The sequence below is a fragment of the Centruroides sculpturatus genome, unplaced genomic scaffold (assembly GCF_000671375.1).
Source record: "Centruroides sculpturatus isolate CEXI.00-Female unplaced genomic scaffold, Cexi_2.0 scaffold258, whole genome shotgun sequence".
In the NCBI taxonomy this organism is placed as follows: Eukaryota; Metazoa; Arthropoda; class Arachnida; order Scorpiones; family Buthidae; genus Centruroides; species Centruroides sculpturatus.
The window spans coordinates 565,923-591,128 of NW_019384607.1; the positions used below are offsets into that span (position 1 = coordinate 565,923).

Sequence of the window (25,206 nt, forward strand, 5' to 3'; positions counted from 1 at the left end):
ATGTAAGGTGATCACTTTGAGTTATTCCCATCAGTGGTCACATTAGTAGGTTTTGCTGTATTTTCTAAGTTAGAATAAAACTCACCTCCGACTCCGAAATAATAAATAATCGATGTATAATAATGCAAGAATACGTATGTAAACAATAGTAAGAATTTCATTCCGCAGATCGATCGTGTATTTACTTCGATGTCCACAGATGCAAGTTTCTTCACTGATTTGTAAGGGGATGCCAAGAGGATCCACTTCGCGAACATTCCTAAGAATAAAATTAATTATTTCACTTTTTTGAACTTTACATATTAAATTAAATGAATCGTAATATAGTGTAGTCGTATGCTCTATCTAAGCATTTCCATGACCATCTGGTGGGAGCAGTAGAAGCTGTATTCGTGCAATTCGCATATTGATAGTATTATACATAAGTTATAGCCTAGAAGTTAATATATTTATTTATATAACCGTCGTTGGGTATTGTTACTATTAGTTGGCACAAGTAAATTTCTTCAAGAAAGTGCGCCATTTTTAAGACAGAAACTTTATATCGTGTGAAGTTAACGAAGTATAACAATTGAACAAGACTATACTTAACTATGAAATTTAATTACTATAAATTCTTAATACTAATCATTTATTTTGTTATAAACGTTCTATGCGAGAAATTATTTTGTTTTGTTGTTTATCCGTTATTTTATCAAATAAACACATTCTCCTAATTAATTAATCTATTATTATTTAAATTCTCACCTTCACTCCAAGGAAAAGTCATTTGAAAGTTCGTTAAAGTCTCCAGCAGAGTTGCCGACAAAACCCAAATTAAAATTATTCCAAAAACAAACCTAAATGAATAAAAAGGAAATGACTTTAAAATTAGTTATATTTATAAAAGATATAATTAATTACAAGAATTTTATTTTATTTATTTTGCAATTATATATTTTAATTTATTTAAAACATTTCCATCTAAATTATATTTTTGAAATATATTCTATAATATTTTGAAGTTGTTAGTGGCATTGTAAAATTTTGATTAAAATGTGTGAGATGTAATCCGTCTTTTGTCTTTTTAACATTTTCTAAATTAATAATAAGCGATCTGAAATACAACTAAAGAATTTCGGTCATGCATGATACCTATGTTGTAATATTACCACATTAATTCATTATTAATGTATTTTGTATTTTATTGCAAAGTTCTGTTATTTACATTGTTTATCAATCTATGTAATTTCTGTTTATTTACATTGTTTATCAACCTTTTCGTATATTATTTTGTACCTTTAATATTGTAACACTGTATAAATCTATTTTATGTTCGTATTCATTTGAGAGTGCTCCGAGATACCGGAAATTTTAATAAAGTTTTATTGTTAATAGTAGTAGTAGTAGCAGTACTTTTCAAACCGAGATATATTTTTATACGAGGAATAAAGCGTAGAACTTACATACAAATGAGCTGAGAAAGGGAAGGTTCCATTTTATCTCCTTTTGTTTTGCAAAAATCCACTCGAAATACCTCTCCAAACACTAGAAAGAAATTAAATTTGATTGTTAACACGAAAGATAACAATTTGAACAAGGGCGATTAAGGGTATAAAAGTTTTAGTAAGACCATACCATGAATATTGAGCGTGATAGGTTAAGTGCCCTACTTGGTCTGGGTTTATCATCAAAATATTTTAAAATATGACTCTTAATGTTTTAGTTAGATATGTTATTAAGATATAAATACATTCCATTGACAATTTTTTTACAAGAAAAAGGAAGAAAGCAATTGTAATTATATATATAACATATTTACTCCAATAACCGATGTTCTCCAAGTCTTTCTCAGAACACGCACAGGGAATGCAAACATCAATTTGAAGTCTGGAACTCCTTCCATTAGAATCTTTTAAAATTGAAGACAACTTCATTGGTTGCTGAAATATACACGAAATGACGAAAGAATAGTTTAAATACATAAAATATTTTTATTTAATTTAATTACGATATGTAATTGCGTTATAATCAACAGAAATAAGATTTATCATCTTTTTACTACATTAAAACAAACTATTAGAAGTTGTTTATTTAAGAATTTTGACTATTTATATTTATTAATTTTAAATTAAATTTAAAAAATTTTGTGACAATAATAAAAATGAAGAATTTAATAATTGATTTTGTCGGTTTAATTTTTGGTAAACTTTCCTCACTCATTCCAAATATGAACTACCCATACAAAATCTTTAATTTTAAAACGAGTGACTCTTATAATCACTATATATTCGATAATTACTATTACTATTCGATTTATAAGTAAGACATTATTACAAACTGTCAAATACTGATTATAAAAAATGGAGAACAAACTACTCGTCTAATTTATAGAAAATTCTTTCCATGAGTAACATAAAGTATATCGCATCAACAGTAATCCCTATAATAAATAAAATTGTTTATCTTACATACATTACATTATTGCTACGCAAATTACATTTAATACGTACAATGACGTTGCATTTACGTATTAATTAAAAGTCATTTAAATAAATTTCATAAGAAAATACATTTATATATTGAAGAAAGCTTACAGCTAAGTCCTCTATTGTTTGAATCAAAGTATTATTTTCGTATGCTGAAACCATTTCGATTATTTCCGGTTTTAACGGTGGTAATGCTATTGTCGTGGCACAAAATTTTCCTTGGATTACAGCAGATCTTTTGAGCGTGGACCATCTTTCGTTATCGGTGAACCCGATTTTTAAGCATTGATCGTAATCACCCCGAAACCACGGACTGCCCTTGACCACACCCGCGGGTGGCTTTCCTATTGAATCTAGCACTGTAAAAAGAAATAAATTGCAGAAATTAAAAATATAAATGCACTTCTAATAAATTTTATTGTACTTTTTTGAAGCTCTTAATACATGCAATTCTTATGCATTGATAATTCATTTATTTCAGAAATAACGAAAATAAATTTTCCTTAGTTTAATTGCTTTTCGCTGCAATAGATAAAAAAATAAAAGCCTGAAACAATAAACGTTAACTAAACATTCGCAGAATTGTAAATTAACAATAGACATTTTGTTAATCGTAAGAAAAGTAAGCACAGGAGCCAAAATTACAATAACATTTCAATTATCGATATTTAAGTTAATATATTTTTTATTTTTCAGATTACAGACAGCGACCTTTTAATTTTAACAAATTAATTTGTTTGTAATTAGCATTTAACATGTTGGAATACTAATTAAATACTGTAGTCTGGATGAGAAAATTATAAATTGTTTGGAAGAATGTTAAGAATTTTGTTATAATAACATTTTACCTTATTATTTCTTTTAAAATGGCAAAACGCTTGATTTTGAGGACAGAGATGAATTTTATAATAAAAAAATGTAAATATTAATAACGAGTAAAACCTTCATTTTAAATCCAACCTGGTCGGAGATACGACGAGTCACATCCTCTATATCTCCACTTTTTCGATGTTTAACGGTGAAAATATAATAAAATTAATTTAATACCCTTTATACAGACGCTATTCTGCCGAAAGTTTCGTTTTTTAATCATTCCTTCAAACTAACATATTAAACGAAATAGATGCACACATACGCAAACACACCTACATATTCAGAAAACTTTCCTCTTTTTTTTCTTTTTTTTTTGGTTGAGAAATCTCAAAACGTGGATATTTGCAAAAAACTCGGAGTGTGAAACTTAACACGATTCCAGTACTTTTCCTCGTGATGTATTCTGGTACTTAGCAGCTGGGAAAGTAAAATTACCACATGAAAATGTTGTAATTACAACGAAATTTTTAAATATACATTATAAAAAGACAAATAATAAAGGCTGTAAAATTCCTTTAATCCAACAGAGAGAATATGACTAAAAAAATTAATATAGTTACGTTTGCCAAAACAGCTTATAAATGTTAAGTTCCAGACGCGATTCAAAATTAAAATTAGTTATATTATTTCAGTAATTAAGATCAGAAAATTTCTGTTATCGAATCAGACCAAAGGTCGTGCAAGTTGAGTAAAACAGAGACGAGAAAAACGGTAGATGTCAAAACTAACGCGATGCGAAGATGAATGAAGTGATAGGTTGTAGTGGAATGTCCACCCGATGAGATGGAACTTTGACAGGACCCTCGTATACAAGGAGACGAAGTTAGAAAATCAAAAAAGGGGGGAAAGATTAACGGTCAAAGGAGCATTGTGTTGGATCATTGAGATTCTAAAACATCAGAGAAAAGATAATAATAAAGTAAAATTCGAGCGCATGTTTCAAAGTTTTATCAACACTTCCTAATCTAGCTAGAACCTTATTATTTAGAAAGTATGAACTTTGTAGGAATATTCCTATTTATTTAATATCACGCATAATTAAGAATACTTACTTTGAAAGGTCCACCCTTTTAAGTCCATCAAGTCTTTTGTAAATACTGTTAATTCTTTCGTACAGTAAGAAGAGATGTTGACTTCTTTGTACATTCTCATAAAGTAAGGAAGGCCGCTTTTGAGAAGGCCTTTCAAAAACTGTTTCATGCGCATTTCTGCATCTTCTAACGTCCTCAACACTTCGACCAACTCTTCATTTACTGCAAACTTTCGGTGGTGGTTACAGATGACAAAAATGGGCCGTGTCATTACATACAAATACCATGAGAATTTTAGTAGTCCCGCATTCATGTTCGGGCTATCGTTTTCTAGTTACTGTACTATTAAAATATCTAATCGTCGATACTTATAGGTTTTAACTGGTTTTTAAAATTAATATTCGAGTTCCCTATGTAAGTTTACTTCTGGGAAACAGAGAGAAAGAGAAACTTACAGCGAATTGCGTGTTGAACTTACAGATTAAAAATAAAATAGTTGCTTCATCATTTATTATTAAATACAGTAACATATAAACATTTTTCTTTATACATCTACGTGTTATGCTATTTGTTAGGACTTATCACACTGCGTTTTTTTAAGAAACTTGACTTGGACATTTCATTTTCATTTTTTATAAATTTTTACTCCAATAAGTTTTATGGTTTTAAATGTATTACTCCAACTGAAAGAAGAAAAAGCAAAATGTACATTAATTCTTTTTACCTCTACAATGTTAATGTTTATGGTTTACGAAAGTAGTTCATGTTAAGTAAATAACCCAGTTTTGCACGCTAAAATCGTCAGATGATGTAGTGATTTCCAGTTACATGAAGAGTTTGGTCATTGTACTCCATGGCACATTTTTACTTCTTTTTGAAAACCGTTTCATATAATCGGATTTCTAGTGTATAATATTTTTTTATACTAAGAAAGGTTGATAAAATGAATATATATTACACTATTATATTATCCCAAGCTAATTTAAAATTTTAATGATAATGCAAAATTTTCATTAGAAATGTTATACTGTACTACAAAGTTTTAAAATGAATTGTATATGGAAATTTTATATGGAACTACATGGAAATTTTAGTTTTGTTTTTGGAATAGAAAATTCAAGTTTATATAAATTAACTAAACAATTTGTACAGAAACGTATATAAAAATGTAATGCACGCGGTCTTAAACATCTGATTTAAAGTAATCCGAAATAGACATTTTTTTCTATTTTAACTTCTTCCCTAACCCAATGCTTTCGCATCCTTTTTCTATTTGGTTAAACATATCCTTCTTTAGAGTCATACAAATTCCAAAACTGCCCAAATCTAACCCGAATTTATCATTTATCTATTCGTATTAACTATTAAATTAATTAGTTTTATTATATTATATAGTTTAATAACGTAAAAAGAGTAAAGCATAGACTAAGTTGTCGTTGAGGATTAATAGAAAATTATGTATTTTCTCTACGTAAAGACAATAGGATAGGAGAAAATAGATATTAATTAATTAAAGTTGGAAATTATACAAAAACCTAAATAAAAAGTTTAAAATTAAAATTCATGCGCAAAAGGTTAATTTGTAGCTAGGAAATTACAATAATATAATACTTAAAATTTTAAATAATCTGCTTAAAGTGTAGACGTCACCGGCTTTCTTCTATTCTTAAGTGAATTTAAAATGCGAATTGATCATTTAAGAAGTAACAAATATAACTCAATTACAGTGGATTATATTAAAAATAATTTTATAAAATTGAAAGAAAGTCTTTTTCTTATTTTCAATGCTAAAAATTTTTTTACACTAACACGAATTCACGAAACTTGACTATTGGAATTCATTATACCAATTAGAAAAATGATATGTATTTCAAACAACTAAAACATATATCGATATTAAAACACACAATATAATAATAAGTTTAGAATTTAATTAATATGATATTAAAACGATAGAGGTAATATTAGTAAAAGAATGTCTCCCAACAATGTTTGAATTTTAAGACTCTGTGATGAAATATAAGGGGATTTTCATGGGAATTTTCTTAGAAATTAGTTTATGAAACATTACTTGTTTGACATACATATAATTGTCCTGATTGGTATAATAAATTCCAATAGTCAAGTTTCGTGAATTCGTGTTAGTGTAGGTAAATTTTTAGCATTGAAAATAACAAAAAGACTTTTTTTCAATTTTATAAAATTATTTTTAATATAATCCACTGTAATTGAGTTATATTTGTTACTNTATTTATGTATTATATTAATTTAATGATAAATTAATTTTTCCCTTTTTTTTTAAGGCGGCTCGCGCCGCCCCCTAGGCTTGCCGCCCGGGTGCCCCGCACCCTCTGCACCCCCGGGTCGGAACGGCCCTGATTGTCAGGATTAATATAACCTGACATTCTTCAAATTCTATTGTCTTGCTTTGAATATATATCTAGCAGTTTATTTCGGTACTCTTTTGTATGATGTAAAGAAAATACGTTTGTATTCGATGTATAATTTCCTTGATATCGTAGATATCTGTCTTATAAGTATCATGTGTTCAGACCTGAGTGTTTATTTTTAAATTTATATTTGTGTTTCTAAATGTATTTGAATAAAATGCATGCGACTTTCGTAAATTCAAATAATTCTTTTAATCGTTTAACCAAAATCTAATAGTCAAGTTTCTTTAGTCATCCACAATTTTGAAAAGCATAATGAAGTATAATGTACCCAAAAGTATTTTGTTCGAAAATACACTCTAGTTTGTTTAACAGAGCATCGGTAAAGGGCACACTATTCCAAACAAAATTTATAAGAGCCTGTCGTTAATCTTACAGAATGGATACATGGTTACAGTATGATGTATAATGTAGAGATTTGATAAGACCTTCCATCGATCAATTTCCTAAAAGCAGACAGTTAAAGGAGCATCATAATTAAAATAAGTTTTATTGAACACATATATGTGAAGCAATTACTTATGATAAAGTATCATAAAATATATACAGTGGTACCTCAGGTTACGAACGCCCCAGCATACGAAATTTTCAGGATACGATATGAAATTCGAACATATTTTTGCTCCACGATACGAACAAAAACTCACCATACGACGTTACATTAGTTCGTATTTTTCATTTGTTTTTCTTACTACAGTTATTTTTTTAAATGTATTACTTGGCTTTAATTTGAGTATGTTTTTCGCGTTGGAACGAATTATTTGGTTTTACATGTAATCGTATGGGAAAAGATGATCCACCTTACGACATTTTCATGATACGATCTCAGTTTCGGAACGGATTAATTTCGTATCCTGAGGTACCACTGTATACTGTAAATACTTCTACCACTACCTGATATATATCGTCAGTTCAGCTTCAGCTGAAACATACGAAATGATAATATTTCGTCATTTTAAAATCGTTTAATTTTAATCAAAAGTTTTTTTAGCTTGAAGTAGTTTTAATGTATGTAAATTATATATTCGAATCTATTCGATTAATTAATTATTTATTTTTTGATTTTCATCTTAATTTTATTTATTTATTTTTTTCGAACTAAGGAAACAGGTACAGTAGTCAATGTTTTTTTCTGAATTTCTGCCAAAAATCTTATACTTTTACAATTTCGTTATTTACAGTTATATATAGATGTATTTTATTATTTAATTAATTATTGACAAGACTATGTCTGTTTATAAAATCGTGCAGTCAATGGGTTCACACCTTAGCGGTATAAAAGGGACATGTCAGGAGTTGCAATTTCGCACACAGAGTATTAGTACCCAAATCGTGCATACATAAAAAAAATCTGACTCAGGGGACAGAGAACCCAGTCAAAATAAAATACAAAATGGCTACATCTTTCTACAAACAAGAAAGAGTGCAAGTTTTATGCATGCTTATATCGTTGGGAAGTTCAAAATGAGAATGTTGCAAAATCGAATTTTGACAAACGAATCTTTGGAAAAAAACCCATTTATCTCTCTGGTCGCGACCTGCTGACCTTGACTGGTTGACCAGATATATCTCCTTTCAGCATCAGAACGTTTTTGAAACTAGATGGCACTAGTCGTTATAATTTTATATTAAAGGTAACTTCTAAATTATAATTTTTTTTTGTTTTTACATTTATTAATATATTTATTTTGTTTGTAAAAAATAAAATAATAATTTTGGACAATACAAAAACGACGATAATTTTTTTCAAAAATGGGAAATTTTCATTTGGCTGGACAAAAATTCAACCTATGGCAACATGCAACCGACATTGGATAGTTTAATTTCACCGAAAATGCTCGTGGTCATGGCGATGACCAATGCTGGTGAAGTTTGAATAATCACATCGCGCTCTGAGTCTCTTAGACAAAAATTTCAAAAATCTTTAGTCTTTCTCAAAAATCAGCCTTGCCGTTTTACTTGTTTTTCTTATCTCTTGTCCTAATTTCATTTATTTTTTTCAAACAAAGGAAACATATTCATTAATCGATTTTCTTTCTGTAGTGTGTTTTTTTTACTCTATATTTCAGCTGAATCTTATAATATAATCAAGTTTGGTTGATAATAATAATAAGTGCAAAGTCCAAACAGTTAGGAGTTAAAAGTTGAAATTTGGTACAGAGTTATTGTACGTGATGATAATGTACACTAAGAAAGTATTTTTCAAAAATTCACTCTGCAGGGTAGAGGGAGAGGATTCATGCTTACCCTGAAGAACTCATCTTCTACTGTACTATTTTAGATGCGGATATTTGCGTTTTTGAGGAAAATCGAACATATTTTTAGACCCATCTAACAATTTTCTAATTAGTTTCAGAAGAGGGGGGACGTAATTCTTGCACCCGTGAAAACAGGTAAGATTAGTTATAATCTAGTAATCTTTTTCTTTGCTATCGTTTACCTTTTGCCCAAATATTGCTGGGCTCATCTGCTGCTGTGTATATATATATATATATATATATATATATATGTGTGTGTGTGTGTGTGTGTGTGTGTGTGTATGTGTGTTTATATAAATTGATATTTTTCAAGAGAAAATAGATCAATATATAAAAATCTTATATTATATTGTAGAAAACAATATTCTCTTTTGAGCTAGCTTGGTGCCAAAAACAAATAACAAAATGCAAAAATTTAGCTCATAATTTAACATTTCTTTTTGGTAAGTAATTTTTACTTCGAACAGTGATACACTAGTGTGCCGACAACTACATAAAAGTTACCAATGGTAAACAGACCGTCCTCTTTGTATGTGATTCGTCATCAATTACCACGTGACGTATTGACATCGTGGCATTTGAGGGCTCGAACTTTGTTATGGCGCTGCATAGAGATATGGACAACCTGCGAGCATGTTGCCAGATCTCGCAATAAAATCGCCACGTTTGTCGATATTTCGAGCCAGTTGGCATATTTTTATCTATTATATATACAAAAGATATTTAGTTAACATCCTAAGCATTTGTCGGTCAAAAAAGACAACAAAAATTAGAAATGGCAGCATCGGGATTCGATGAATCGTCACGAAATATTTTACAAGTAGATAAAGCCCTCCTACTAGTAATACAAATTTATTCAAGATACGATCGAGTTTTCAGGGAATCGCGTCTAGGCTAACTAAGCAATTACAATTTCCAAAGCCTGGATTCGAAAGGCACTGGTAAATCGATTTGTAAACTTCTCTTTGTTTATGTTTGAATTTAAATTGTTAGTAAACAAAGTTAACCTTAACAAGTAGACAAAAATTGCTAAAAATCATGAAAACAAAAACAAAAGTTATTAAAAATGTGCTTGTATTCTTAAATTCTGATATTATTTTTATTGTATTTCTATATTAACGTTTATATTCTTTTCAGTGTTGGATTCAACAGGAAAATTACCCTCAGGTCTTCTCAGAGGCAGCCCGTGGTTCCGGGGTGATTATGATCAATGTTTGAATATCAATACTACCACTAATGGAAGGTCGTCCACAAATAATAAGGTTCGAGGAAAGTTCTGTGCCACGACAATAAGATTACCAACGTTAAAACTTGAAACGATCGACCTAATTTCCGAATACGAAAATAACAATTTAATTCAAGTGATGCAGGATATTTTCGTAAGTTTCTTACTTCATAATATAATTCTAAGGTTTTATTATAAGTAACAAACGAAAATATTTACTTATTAAATATAGAAGCTTGCTTCTCATTTAATCATATGTTTGAATGTTATTCTTAAAATTTCCTTCTTACATATATTATAAATTTAAATATGAACGTATAATAACTGCCATGAGGTACTTTTATATTCGAATAAATAAAACAATTAAATTAGAAATTTCAAAGATTTATAAAAAGTAACTTTTTTGAAATTTCTAACTTCGAGTTATTACGTAAACTTCTTATTAGTTAAATTCATTACATTTCAGAAACCAATGAAACTGTCATCAGTTTTAAAGGATTCGGATGGAAGGAGTTCGAAACTTCAGATTGACGTTTGTATTCCTGGTTCGTGTACTGAACAAGACTTGGAAAACATTGGACATTGGAGTAAATATAAAATTTTTACAGTTATTTATACAATTGCGTTTACGTATAGCCTACTGTATCTTCTTACACAGACACACGTATACGTTGTGTATTTAAACAGGGTGTTTCAAAGCAAACTTTATAATTCTGCAAACGTATAGAATTTCAATCAAAAAATATAAAATTGTACAAGGGTTCATTTATGGAAAAATACATCAATTTTGTATCACGTAATGAAAAATGTTGCATCGGTACATATATGGTCCAATATTTATACGTATTTATACATGTTGTATTGGTAACTTTTATGTTATCAAATCTACTATAAGTAAGTTATCAAATTATGTTTATTCTATGACAAATACAAAATAGGGAGGCCTACAATTGTGTCCGAAGTTTTGTCGAACAATTTCTATAATATTTTGTCCTAAATAAAAGATTGCATTATTTTAATAATTATTGCACAGTCAGGTCTCTTTTCAGTATTTGGAGAGGTGTTTCGAGTGGATTTTTGCAAAGCAAAAGACGACGTAGTGGAACTTTCCATAGCTCAGCTGATCTGCATGTAAGCACACTATTCATTTACCTTAAATTTATACATTGTAATTTTTTATTCATAATTACTTTTTATTTATTTAAAAAAACAATGTAACTAGAAAACATCAATGTGATAAATAGCAGTTATAGAACTACTGAAATATTCATTAACCAAATAATATCGAAATAAAATACAGAGCAAAAACATTAGAATTCGAGATTAATTTTTTCAAATTACAAATGTTAATTATTCACTTGAATTATAAAATATTCTTTCATACTATTAAAGTATAGTTCGTATAATTAATTACATCTCTAGATGTTATATATTTTATAATTATTTTATGTTTATTGTTTAGCTTTGTTTTTGGATTATTTTTAATTTGGGTTTTGTTGGCAACTACAAAAACGATGATAATTTTTTTCAAAAATGGGAAATTTTCATTTGGCTGGACAAAAATTCAACCTATGGCAACATGCAACCGACATTGGATAGTTTAATTTCACCGAAAATGCTCGTGGTCATGGCGATGACCAATGCTGGTGAAGTTTGAATAATCACATCGCGCTCTGAGTCTCTTAGACAAAAATTTCAAAAATCTTTAGTCTTTCTCAAAAATCAGCCTTGCCGTTTTACTTGTTTTTCTTATCTCTTGTCCTAATTTCATTTATTTTTTTCAAACAAAGGAAACATATTCATTAATCGATTTTCTTTCTGTAGTGTGTTTTTTTTACTCTATATTTCAGCTGAATCTTATAATATAATCAAGTTTGGTTGATAATAATAATAAGTGCAAAGTCCAAACAGTTAGGAGTTAAAAGTTGAAATTTGGTACAGAGTTATTGTACGTGATGATAATGTACACTAAGAAAGTATTTTTCAAAAATTCACTCTGCAGGGTAGAGGGAGAGGATTCATGCTTACCCTGAAGAACTCATCTTCTACTGTACTATTTTAGATGCGGATATTTGCGTTTTTGAGGAAAATCGAACATATTTTTAGACCCATCTAACAATTTTCTAATTAGTTTCAGAAGAGGGGGGACGTAATTCTTGCACCCGTGAAAACAGGTAAGATTAGTTATAATCTAGTAATCTTTTTCTTTGCTATCGTTTACCTTTTGCCCAAATATTGCTGGGCTCATCTGCTGCTGTGTATATATATATATATATATATATATATATATATGTGTGTGTGTGTGTGTGTGTGTGTGTGTGTGTNATAATAAATATAATTTTAAATAATAACAGGAATTTCTTAATTATTTTTGTAAACTTGACGACAGAACGAAATAATTTTAGGTGTGGATTATTGCAAACAGAATATTTAACATTATGAGTTTATAATTGATTTTCAGTTAAGTCTCACAATTTACAAAATCACGTACACTCTCTTTACTACAACCTTGTGTTTATATACTGTACTTTCAGCATTTCATACATTCAATTTGAGATAAAATACTATTATTGACTAATATATTTGAAAGTATTCGTGATAAAGTTAGCACGGACAACAGAGGTGGATTTAGTGGGATGCGCAGGATGCAGCTTCAGTTCCCTTTTGAGGGTTTTTATCGAGTAGACACAGGTATGTAGTGTAGTATAACATTTCCTAATTCATATTGTTTCCTTTCTGCCCCGTCTAAAAATTTTTCGTTCCGCGGTTGATTGACAATATTAAATTTTTAGTTCCTAATTCCACATAAGTAATCGCTGTTTACCAATAATGATGAAATTTTGATTTTTCCAGTTGATTACGCAATATCTCAGAAAATTCTCATTTTATTTTATTGACAAAATTAAGTTCAAATTAAGAAAAGATCGGTTCTAAATGCGCATTCAGAACTTTTCTTAATTTGAAATACCCAAAATTAGTATCGAAATTCAGAAAAAGTCAATAAATCAAAACACAATGAATAACATAATTTTCACTACGAACAGTTTCTTCAGTTCTACAATTAGTAACTAATTACAAACGATATTAGGACGGCTGAATTAGAACGTGCAAACCAACTTTCACCCTGGTGTTGTACCTACCTGAGTGTATTACTGGCGTGTGTGTTAAAGCTAAACACTTACATATTTTATATGTGTGTATAAGTTATTTATAAATTAGACTTGTTCTCTTAGCACAAAAGATTGTGATCCCAACATTTTACTATATCATAAACTGATCACATTTAACTATAGCTATAGAAGTATTTATAAAATATGATGCATAGTTCAATTGTTAATATTTTTAGTTTTTATTATTTTTCCTTCAGATTTGGGGTCCAAGACCCAAGGCATATAGGCACATGCCTCAAGTTCCTAGTGAACTAGGCACTGTTTCTAGGAATGCTGTTATGATTATTATTAACCAATGAAATGTAACATCTGTGCAACAATAAGAGGATTCAGGTGGGTGGAAACTTTTTGGAAATTCGAAATCGTTAACAATCACAAATTCTAGCACAGATTCTTTAATAACTAACGTTTGAACTTATTCAAAAGCTTTCATCAAGCTACGTAACTTCGAATTTTAGAGATGCTAACAAAACGTATTCACAGAGATTCTGTCAGTATTTTCATATTCGAAATTAATTGATTTGATTTACTAAATCAAGCTATTAATAACACTCAGAATTTTTTGACTAAACAGTAATTTTCTCATTAAAGAACTATCATTTAGTCTTTAGTTTGCTTGCTTAATCAAAGCATTTTAAATTTCGAATAAACATCCTTCCTATCTTTTTAACTTTCAAATTAAGTAATACGATATGTTGAAACAAAGGTTGCAAATCACATCATCTGTTTTGTGTCCACCTCACGTGTGTAATCTCTTGATTTTTCCCAAAAATTGCTCATAAATGAGAGGCTATGCCGTATTTTATTGATTTCAGAAGCAATAAAATTTTTTTGTAAAATATAAACATTTTTAGTATTTTACAGAAAATGTTATATAGTTACATAACTTATTCGGGTTACAGTAATTGGGAGGTTTAAACTATTTTACATGATAATTGTTTTAAAAAAATAAGAATAAACATCTCTACAATACCGGGCTGCAATTTTTAATTTAGTTAATATAAAGTATATGCTGTCGATCTCAAATTAGCAGTGTCTTGCTCCTGTACAATACATCATGCTTTTCCTGATAACAATAGAATCGTGCTGGTCATCTACATAACTCCGTTTCAAGGAAGTTTTAAATTGAAATCACATAACTTCCAGTCTAGACCGGCAGTTCATATATAGTTAATTGGGACTTCCTCCCTCTAAGTTTTTCATATCTGGTTTCGATTACCGTCTATCTAACATTGGTCTTAAGATTAATTAAGGGTGGCAGCTCAATAAGAAAACAGGTAAGTAGATATGAGCAAACACATAATAGGTATTTTCTCAACTTTAATTACAAACGTATTCATATATATTAATTATGTAAGTATTATAAAATAATTGCATATGTATGAGGTTATTAACAACGTAAGTAATTTAAACAAATTTTATTTTTAATTGAATACTGTTATGCACAGAGTAAAATACAAATCTACGAAATTGTGACCGAGGTATGAATATTTTGGAGAAAAAAAAAATCAAAACAAATTTTATTGAATTTCTACGTGCAAATTTAGTCTTAATTCAGGACTATTCAAATTTCAATTATACTTTCTTATGCGAGATTAACAGCTATCTCGAACGAAACTGTTATATCGCTGGTGAATGAATTCGTAATTTACTTTATGATCAGAAATAATTAAATTTAAATAATTTGATTTATTTTTAGGAGGATTATTTGAGTGGACTCTCTTGGCATCACCCTTCAAATCAATGAAGAAACTTGTATCTATAGACATCGCTTCAAACACTAGATCCTTCTGCGGAATTAAATTCTTACTGCTGTGTACATATATAACTAATCACGTAATACATTCTACGCTTTATTATTTCGGAATTGGTGGTAAGCTTACATTTTCTAACTTTTTCTAATTTAAAAATATTTAATTAATTTAATTTTTTGCAAATTATTAATATATTTGTACGTTTGTTCAATTTAATTTATTCGCATCATTATTTCCGCTAATTAATATATCCTATACCAAGTAATGTATCCTAAAATATCAAATCACTTATACGGTCCTGGACTATATGTTGTCACTTTATACTGTATATAACTTTAATGAAATGTAAGTAAAAAGAAATAATAAAAAGTGATTTTCTACAGACGAATACATGTAATTATTAAATTGCTCACTTCTAGCCCTTCTGTATATTATTATTAATTATTTCGTTAGTATTATTTTTTAAATATATAACGTCTTTTAGGGCCTATCATACATGGAGATAGATTTTCAGATTTTAGTTTTTATTTAACATTAAAATAAAGTACTTTACTAAGTTTTACAATAAAATACAAGTATTTTACAAGTCACATTTACGAAATAATTATTTTCTTTTTAATAATAAAGCAAACGTTACGATTTAATTAATTTAAGCAAAAACAACATAATGTGCTTAATTCACGTCGAATTAATGTATTGATATTAAGATTTTTCATCTGATCATTACCATGATTTCTCTTGTATGAAGGCGATTTTTTTCATCCTCCGATGGTCCATAAAACGTAGATAAGTGTAAGTAACAAAATGAATTTATTACTTTTCGACATAATCACCGTGGAGATTGAGGCTTTTATCTATCTCCACGGGGATTATGTCGAAAAGTAACCATGTTTGTACCTAAATTTTGGTAATAAATTCATTTTGTTATTTACACTTGTCTTTGTCTTATGCACCATCGGAAGTTGAAAAAAACAGCCTACATATTTACAATAAAACAGCTGAATATTTTATGAATGGACTCAATTACTGAAGAATTAACTCTCTTCACTCTCAAAACATTTTAAACTTATAATATTTATCTTTTTACAGAGAAAATAGCAAACTTTGTGTACTTGACTAAAAATATCTTTTATGACATTTTCTCTCAAGGGATTATAACCATCGAAACTTTCTTTTTTTTAAGGTAAAAATGTTCACACCAAGTATATTATTAATGTATGAATCTTCTGAATTATATAATCACGCGATATTAATAATTAAAATAAACGAATAAATATTAAATTTATTGAAATGTTTTTCGCTATTTAAAAATATAAAAAGATGAGTATAAAATTTTGTATTTGAAAATTGAAAATGTCACTTTTGAAAGTTTTTGTTTACTTTTTCTTAAATCTTTAAAAAAAATTTCTGTCGGTATTATTCTATAAAATTTTATTTAAAACAATATTAAATACCCTATATAAATTCATTTAATGGAATTTCATACTTTAATGAAAGTTTATTTATATATTCAACAGTGGGTTTTTAGCATTCTATAATCGAGATAAAAGTAAAAGTAAAGAAATAACGCACTATGTTAAGCTACTGATCAAAAGATTAAACAGGTATGTCAATTGTTTTACTTGAAATCTTTGTTACTTCTTTTCAGTCTTTGTTTAATTATTTCAGGTTGACTGTTCCTGTAATTACTTTGACTGCAATTAACATAATTCTGCCTCTTCTGGTGGAAGGACCTCACTGGCAAGTGCTGGTCGAAAGTCAAATCGACACGGAAAAAAATTGGTGGAAATACATTACTCACGTTGTCAATCTGTACGAAGTGCCACTCAATGTAAGTTCACGCGCAATAATGTTCCAATGCATAATTTATAGAGTATTATAAATATAACAAAGAAAATATAATATGTCACGTCAACAATCCGTTCCCGAAATCAGACATTAACAGGGAGTCCATTTTGCACTATTTTAAATAAAAAGATTTCCGGTACATCGTGTTACAGTCTTAATTCAATACTCTCAAGAAACTAATAAACAATACGATACCAACGTGCAAACATATTTGGATATAAAATACTTAATACATCGCTTTTTAATTATCAAACTGTTAAATCTGTAATTGTAAAAAACACTTACTTTGCGTTAACACGTACTGTACAGTAAAATCTGCATGCTTTATATCTATCAGTTACATTAATTTCTGCAGTACGTTGAAATGGTCAAGTTACTTTCTGATGCTTGCTTATTCTGTAATCAGGTCTAAATAAAAGTTATAAAATTATATGAACACCTATATTAATTAAATAAATTGCAATAATAAATATCAATACCAATATATAGGCTTACTATTTATAAAATATTGTTAACCAGACTTAGGTATCTTATTGGAAATTACTTCTTACTTTTTAGCAAATAGGAATTACTTGGTTTACGGCTGCTTTGATGCAACTAATTATAATTAGTGTGATTGTACAGTATATATACGAAAGGTAAGAACAACATTATTTAATTTATGCTAATATTTGTATATGATCCAATAATTTTAATGCTGATTTTCTATTCTTCGAACTGAATTTATTTTGTCGGTGGGGAAATTCTGTTTATTTTGAAATACAATTTCCAATATTTAAATCAGTTTAATTAATACTGTAGGTATAATCTAAAATTTACTACTTTAGTCATTATATTAAAAGTCTGTTACCGTATAAATTATATATTGCTTTTTTATGTTTCAGATGGCCAAAAGTTGGATTCGTCATTATTATATTTTTGATTTCAGGAGGAATTGTCTCACATATAACAGATATACTCTCTGCAAAATATTATGCAATAATTTATAGGCTAGAGTACGAACAGTCTGAATCAATCTTTATAATTACAGTCAACATTTAATATAAATTAATGTTTTATTAAAATATATAATTATACAGGATTTTTCAAAAGTAACGCGCCATAGGAAATTGTTTTTAAGAATCATGTGGGCAAAATATCAGGAGCAAATGTGTAATGTATTGGTTACGTTATCTTCAATACTGTTAAATGGAAACTAATGGCCATATTAATTGCGCGAAAATCATGTGTGGTCGAATCACTTTCAACTAATGTGGGCCCAGCTGCTTAATTTCTATAATTTACAACTAGATATGTTAACAGGATTGAATTTGTTTTTATTTAATGTATGAAACGTTACTGGGTTTTTTATCGCTGTTATTTTGTTTTACTCAAATAAAATTAAACATAACTGTAAAAAACTGGCAATGTGTCGTGTCATTGCTAATGTCATCTGCATATCGAGTATTAGAAAAAGCAATCAATTCTCCGAACATATCGGTTAGTTACAAAACTATGCATCTGGGCTTACATTACTTGAAAGTGATTCGACCACATATGAATTTCGTGCAATTAATTTCCGTTTAATAGTATTGCAGATCCAAACTAATGCATCACATAACCAATACACTACACACTTGTTCCTGATATTTTTTCCCACAAATCTCCTGATGCTTCTCTGCACAATCTCCTAAGGCACATTACTTTTGAAAAGCCCTATTATAGTGATAATTACGTTTAATATTTAATTTCAGTATATATATGAGATTTTCACAAAATAATTATGTAAAACCATGGTTTTCTCATCTATCAACTTACTTTTTTGGAGTTTTGTTGGGGTGCATTATTCCAAAGGATAAATTTATAAAATTTGGAAAAGTAAGTCAAATATCTTTAATTCTTGTATATGTACTGTACATTAATATCTATATAGAAATCTATCTTTTGATTTTTTGGACATGTAAAATTCGATTTATTGTTTCAAAATGTAATGTATTTCCAAATCTAAATATCTTCTTTCAAACAATATACAATATCAAAAAATTTTACATCACAGTTTACACTGTAATACAATCTAGCGACACTTGAAGACTCTGAAAATACAGAAATTTTTACTAATTTCACTATACATAACAAAATAAATTAACCAGTTTAACGAATTTATGATATACACAAAAATAAACATATTAGAAAATGCAATAATTGTGTACAAAATGTACAATAGTTTATACAAAAACTGTTGTATAAATTATAATTTTAGTAGAAAAATGTCATATAATTTTGGAATAATTAAAATCATTACAAATGAAATTACATGAAATACTGTTAGATACTGTTAAATAAAAGTAAGCTACATTTTAATTCAAATCTTACAAAAATTCCGAAAAATTCAAGTGTTATATTTTTAGATTATAATAACATAAAATATAATAAATTTCTGGTTCCATTAAGAAGACAACCAATTATTTGTCATTATCACTTTCACAATAAAAATTACTAAGAAAAGCTCTGATCAAGATGAAGCGAGCGCAACAAGGCTAATCGGGAAAAAACTTTGTTCTCCATTCCCTTTAATATATATAAAGAATAAAGTATCTATTATACAGAGTCATTAATAAAAGGAATTAAACTAAAGATCATAATGCTGAAAAATTTGCTTCGTTTATTCTATTACACTTTCAACATGATGCTCTTCATCCTTATATAGTCTACGAAAAATCGCACTTTAATTGATATGAATTTCAACAAGAAAAATTCAACTATTTCAATGTCATACTATATATAACAACATCTAAAATAAGCCCAATAAAAATTTCTTGTTTGTTGATTTTCTGCTTTGGAAGATAGATGTACTGTATGTACTCTTCGATAGATTTGAAGCACTAGTTTTGAGCAATTAGCTAGAGCTTTAAAGGTAACAAACACATTAACTGCCTTAGTTTTAGATGCTTAAATTGAGCAAAGACAGTTTCGGCTTTATTCCCGGAAAGATGGGATATCTTCAAGATGGAAAATTATATCTGAAACCTTAAATGGGATTGCCCTGGTCAATCACAGTCTCTAGAAAATCCTATAAAAAAACTTCTTATATGTTGAATTACTAATACATTTGATCATACAAACTTATGCTTTTCGATTGAAATAGTTTATGATTTACTATTATATTTGTTTTCATTGTACATAAGTATCGATGCTATTAACGATAGTTATAATTCAGCTGAATAACTTGTAGGCCTATAAATTCCCAATGTCGTCCGTTTGCCTGTCTTTCCTTAAACTCGAGAATGGAGTTACAATGATGAACGTCGTGACCAGATATGCGGCAGGAGATTCTGATTAATTATATACGAACTTCCAACGTAAACTGAAAGTCATGATATATCAATTAAATTATTTTTCTCCGAAAGGACTTAGGTAAATGACCGGCCGACCCCATTTCTAACGGAAAAGTATGATATACAGGGGCAAGCCACTACTAATTTGCAGTGGAGAGCATATATTTTATATTAATAAATTAAAAATATGATTAAATTGCATCATTGCTTGTTATTATTAATAATTACTATTAATTATATTATTATGTTTTGCGATTACAGTAGACCCCCCTATAACACGATAGATACGTTCCGTTTTATATGAATTCCGTGTTTTACGAGTTAATTAATTAAATACATGAGCCAATCACAGCGCGACACATGTGCAGTTTGAAAGGTTTTCTTCCATAAAATTAATCGATTCTAGACTAATTTGACTCAACATTTTCAAAACACATATAATTTTCTAAGAATAATCCATATAAATTATGTTATAAACAAAAAATTGTAGGATTACTTACCAACTGTGTACCGTTCGACGACGTCATTGTTTAAGCTTGTTTTCGTCTCGGAGCGGCTCATCGAGCGGTGGGCGCGTGTTTCCTTATAAGTTATTTTTCTGCGAAAAATTCGCTGAACTATGGAGACATCATTAATATGAATATAATTTTTATGACCGTTAAATAATAAATGGTTTTTAGTAGGTCAGCTGCTCGTTTAAACTCAACGGTTTGTGCAATGTCCGCTATTGGTCCAGATGCGACCAATCCTGTCGCAACACGAGTCGGCGATGACGTTTTACCATGTTATACGAGTCTCTTTTAGCGTGTTATACTAACATTATCGCAATTTTTCGCCGTGTTATACGAACCTGTGTTATAGGAGAGTCTACTGTATATCATAAAGAATTCCTAATTTTAACAAATGATTAGTTACAACCGGTAAAATTAGAAATCTCTTATATGATTATACCGAGAATATTTTATACATCAACTAACACTAATTTTTTAAGCAGAAAATGTGTTAGTTATGTATCAAAAACTCTCGTTCAAACCTATGAATTCATATACGTTCACAGTTACGAAAAGTAGATTTTCTTGTGTATTTTCAGAAAAACTTAATTGTCTTTTGGATTTCTTCTTTTGTTTTGATGGGGTTATCAATATTTTCAATATCTATAGTAAAGAATAACATTTCTCTCGACGAAAATATATTACTTGCGTACCAATGTTTGGCTCCATTCGCATGGACACTTGGATTAAGTTGGGTTTGTTTGGCATGCATCAACGGACACGGAGGTGAGTAAAATTCACGACTAATGTTTTACATTATGTAAAATATTTTATTTATGATTGTATATTTAATATTGGAAAAAGAAACGTTCGTTGGTGTATTTTACAATAAATTCTTGATGGTATTTGAAAAATCATTACATTTTTGTTAATTTAATAAAAACGTTTTATTTTTAGGAATAATCAACCGATTCCTTTCTCTCGAAATTTTTGTGATAATGAATCATTTAAATATTTGGATTTACATCATTCATATCGAAATTATCTTTTGCATGTTTGCATCGTTAAGAAATTCTTTGATAATCAATGAATTGAATTTGGTGAGAATATTTGATTTTTCTAAAATCTGTAGTTCTAAAACGTTCTTTTCTATTTATTCTAGTTAATTATTATTTTACACATTTAACACATCAATTATTATAAAGATTGTTACAAAATCTGTCGCGAAGGACTTTACGTAAATGTCACTTAATTAATATTTTCAATTCTTTCGTTTCGTAAGATATTCCGAATAAAACAAAAGAAATAAATAAAGTTTTGAAATTCGTATCTTGTTACAATCAGAGTATAGGGTGGGAAAGTCATTTAACACCCCTGCTGCATAATGTAGAATGTACCCAATGTACCCAAAGTTAATTTGCTCATGTCACAAACACATTAGACAAAGGGGAAACAGATTGATGTGTGTCACATGCACGGCTGTCATCTTGATGGCGGCCATATTGAATGCAACTTCGAAACTGTAAATGGGAATAGAGTCGCGTGACACATCAGTTAGGGTCATAATTCCACAAGGAATTGATTGCTGAAAGTTTTTATCGCCCTACCTCGAACGGTTACAGAGTTATTCACGTTACATGATGTGCTCGATGTACATTCTTTGGATACATTCTATGTTCTGTTGCATCGTTGATAAGTAACATTCTTTCCCACTCTGTAGTTTTAAAATTTATGTTTTTGAATGGCAGAATTGTAGTATTAAGTATGAAGTTATAACATACTTTTTGTATGTTCATACATTCAATGGTTGTTGTTATTTTTGTTTTCTAAAAAAAAAGTATAGAAGCAATACATATTAATTTCTCGCAGCGAAAGTTTAGGTTGCGAAGATACGTCTTTAATAATTTTTCCAATTATTAAAGGAGTATCCTCGCTATTTCCAATTATTAGAATTAAAGACCGATAAAAAAATGAAAATAATTTAGTTATTATGTAAAAATATACAAAAATAAATATAATCACTCTAATAAAAATTAATGATGATAAAGTATTTTGTAATTTCACACTAAATTTCTTAAAATAAATTATGAAACTATGTACATTTTGAAAATCTTATTTGTATTTATAAACGACTGGTATTGTATTTCTATTAAATTAGAATCTGTCACAAATGTTTTCTCCTAAGTGTAATTTAAGCAGTTTTTCTTCTTATAATTCACAGTAATAGTTTTTAATCCACCAGTTCGCTTAATTAAAATTTTGACATCACAAAACTATTATCTTTTTATCATTTCTTCTGTGATATTTTGTTTCCAATTCCAGATTTTACTTTAACAAAACAATGCTTAAATTATATTTACAGTTCTCTATCAATTACCTCATTTTGATATTTTGTTATATCCATTTTAAAGTATAAATTACTGTCAAGAATATCACTTAATATATTTCACAAATCAATTAAACATTACACAATATATTACATATTCGAGTAATAAAATTTGAATTATAATTATCCAATAATTTTAATTTCTATTATTTTAATTCTCTTTATTTGCGTTAGATTAGAATCCTAAATATATAACAAATAAGAAATTTGATTTAACAAAACCAATTTGTATTATTAAAAACATTACTTTATTTTTTTTCTTTTTAGATGATGCTATTTACATTTGTCATGCTACTTACCCTGATCCTCTCTCCAGTTTTTTACGTATTCATCGAATCTCCAATGAATAATTTAGTTTCTAAATTACTGGAGAAATTGCCATCTAATTACGTTGGGCATAACAAGAACGAAATAAAGTTGAAAACAAAATAACGTGAAATACACGAAAACAATTATGTTTGAATGATTGGAAAACAATAACAACGTTAGTATTTAACTATAATTTTCTTATATCTGCAAATACAGTCGACCCCCTATAACACGGGTTCCTATAGTTCGGATTCCTATATCACGGCGAAAAAAATGCGGCAGTATTCGTACAAACATGCTAAAAAACTCCTATAATTCGGTAAAACGTCATCGCCGACTCGTGTCGCGACAGGATTGCACAAACCGTTAAGCTTAAACGAGCAGCGGACCTACCAAAAACCATTATTTAACGTTCATAAAAATTATATTTATATTAATGATGTCTCTAAAGTTTAGCGAAATTTTTCACAAAAAAAATAATTTATCAGGAAGCACGCGAGCGCCATTCGATGACAATTTCTACGACGGAAACAAGCTTAAGCAACGGCGTAGTCTAACGGTGCACACTCGGTAAGTAATCCTACAATTTTTTTGTTTATAGCATAGTTTATATGGATTATTCCCAAAAAATTATACGTATTTTGGAAATGTTGAGTCGAATTAGTCTAGAATCGATTAATTTTATGGAAGAAACGTTTCAAACAGCCTAGTCCGTAAACTGCATACGTGTCGGGCTGTGATTGGTTGGACTCCTAGAAGCTGGATTCATAAAAACAGGAACGTTTCTATCGTGTAATAGGGGGGTCGACTATACTAAACAGTAAATGCTTGGCTAGAGACGGTCGACAGCCTTTCACTACGGATTGAAATCAAATCCAAGATGGCCGTTTAGTGAGATTATTGTTGGGATATTACATTACAGTGCACTTATAAACAAATTACCAAATAATTTGTTTATTCTGGCAGTTTCAGAATTATTTTATTTCATTGTACGTTTTTATTAAGAGTCTGCTAGCATAGCGAGCACAAGTGTATTTCGAGTCTATATTATTTAGTTTATCTACACGTTAAAATCGTAAAGAATAGTGGAACGATGGACTCACTGAAGAGTCCAAATTTTATATTTTATATTTAAGTAAACTTATGTAAAAGTTTCTCCGGAAACCACACTCAATATGAGCCGTAGCATCTAGGGGAAAAAATCTAAATAGGAAGCATTCGTATTAATTGCATGTCTGTATAGACCTCTCTTAAAAATCCAACGCTTCCGCATCAGCTACGTTCTCTTTTTCTTTAATTTCTTACAATGTACAGACTCTCTCACTCTACCGTGTTTCCCTCTTTTAGATTTTCCTCTCGTAATGCATAGTGTTTTTGCTTTAATCTTCGCATCCTTCTATGTTCTCTAACCCACAACGAATTTCAGATATATAGATTTTTTTATCCTTTAGGGGGATTTCATATATTTCGGATTTTTCTCCTTTCTTCCTGTTCTCTTTATCATTCCTTCGTCACATAAAATCAAGTTTCTCTTACTGGCAAATTTTTGTCAATAAAGAGAGCCAATAAAACCGTGTTTAATTCGCTACATCCCGGAGATGAAATTTTTTTTCTAGATATTCCCATTTT

The 25,206-nt window shown here is 29.0% G+C and overlaps 1 protein-coding gene across 1 annotated transcript; it reads left to right on the top strand.

Annotated features, from left to right (window-relative positions):
- Positions 1 to 7,077: 7,077 nt before the first annotated feature.
- LOC111625176 lies at positions 7,078 to 23,700 on the top strand. Its single transcript, XM_023368238.1, has 11 exons — positions 7,078 to 7,099; positions 10,218 to 10,459; positions 10,772 to 10,892; positions 11,355 to 11,436; positions 16,747 to 16,833; positions 16,898 to 17,060; positions 17,636 to 17,715; positions 17,962 to 17,971; positions 21,482 to 21,668; positions 21,840 to 21,982; positions 23,536 to 23,700. Exons 1-11 carry the CDS (start codon positions 7,078 to 7,080, stop codon positions 23,698 to 23,700), a joined length of 1,302 nt encoding a protein of 433 aa, XP_023224006.1.
- The last annotated feature ends 1,506 nt before the right edge of the window (positions 23,701 to 25,206 follow it).

Excerpts from the sequence above, each read along its gene's own strand:
- LOC111625176 (XM_023368238.1), top strand. The coding sequence starts at position 7,078 with ATGAAGTATAATGTACCCAAAA. Across the intron at positions 10,893-11,354 it reads GGAAAACATTGGACATTGGA|TATTTGGAGAGGTGTTTCGA; the intron begins GTAAATATAAAA and ends GTCTCTTTTCAG. Across the intron at positions 21,983-23,535 it reads TAATCAATGAATTGAATTTG|ATGATGCTATTTACATTTGT; the intron begins GTGAGAATATTT and ends TTTTCTTTTTAG.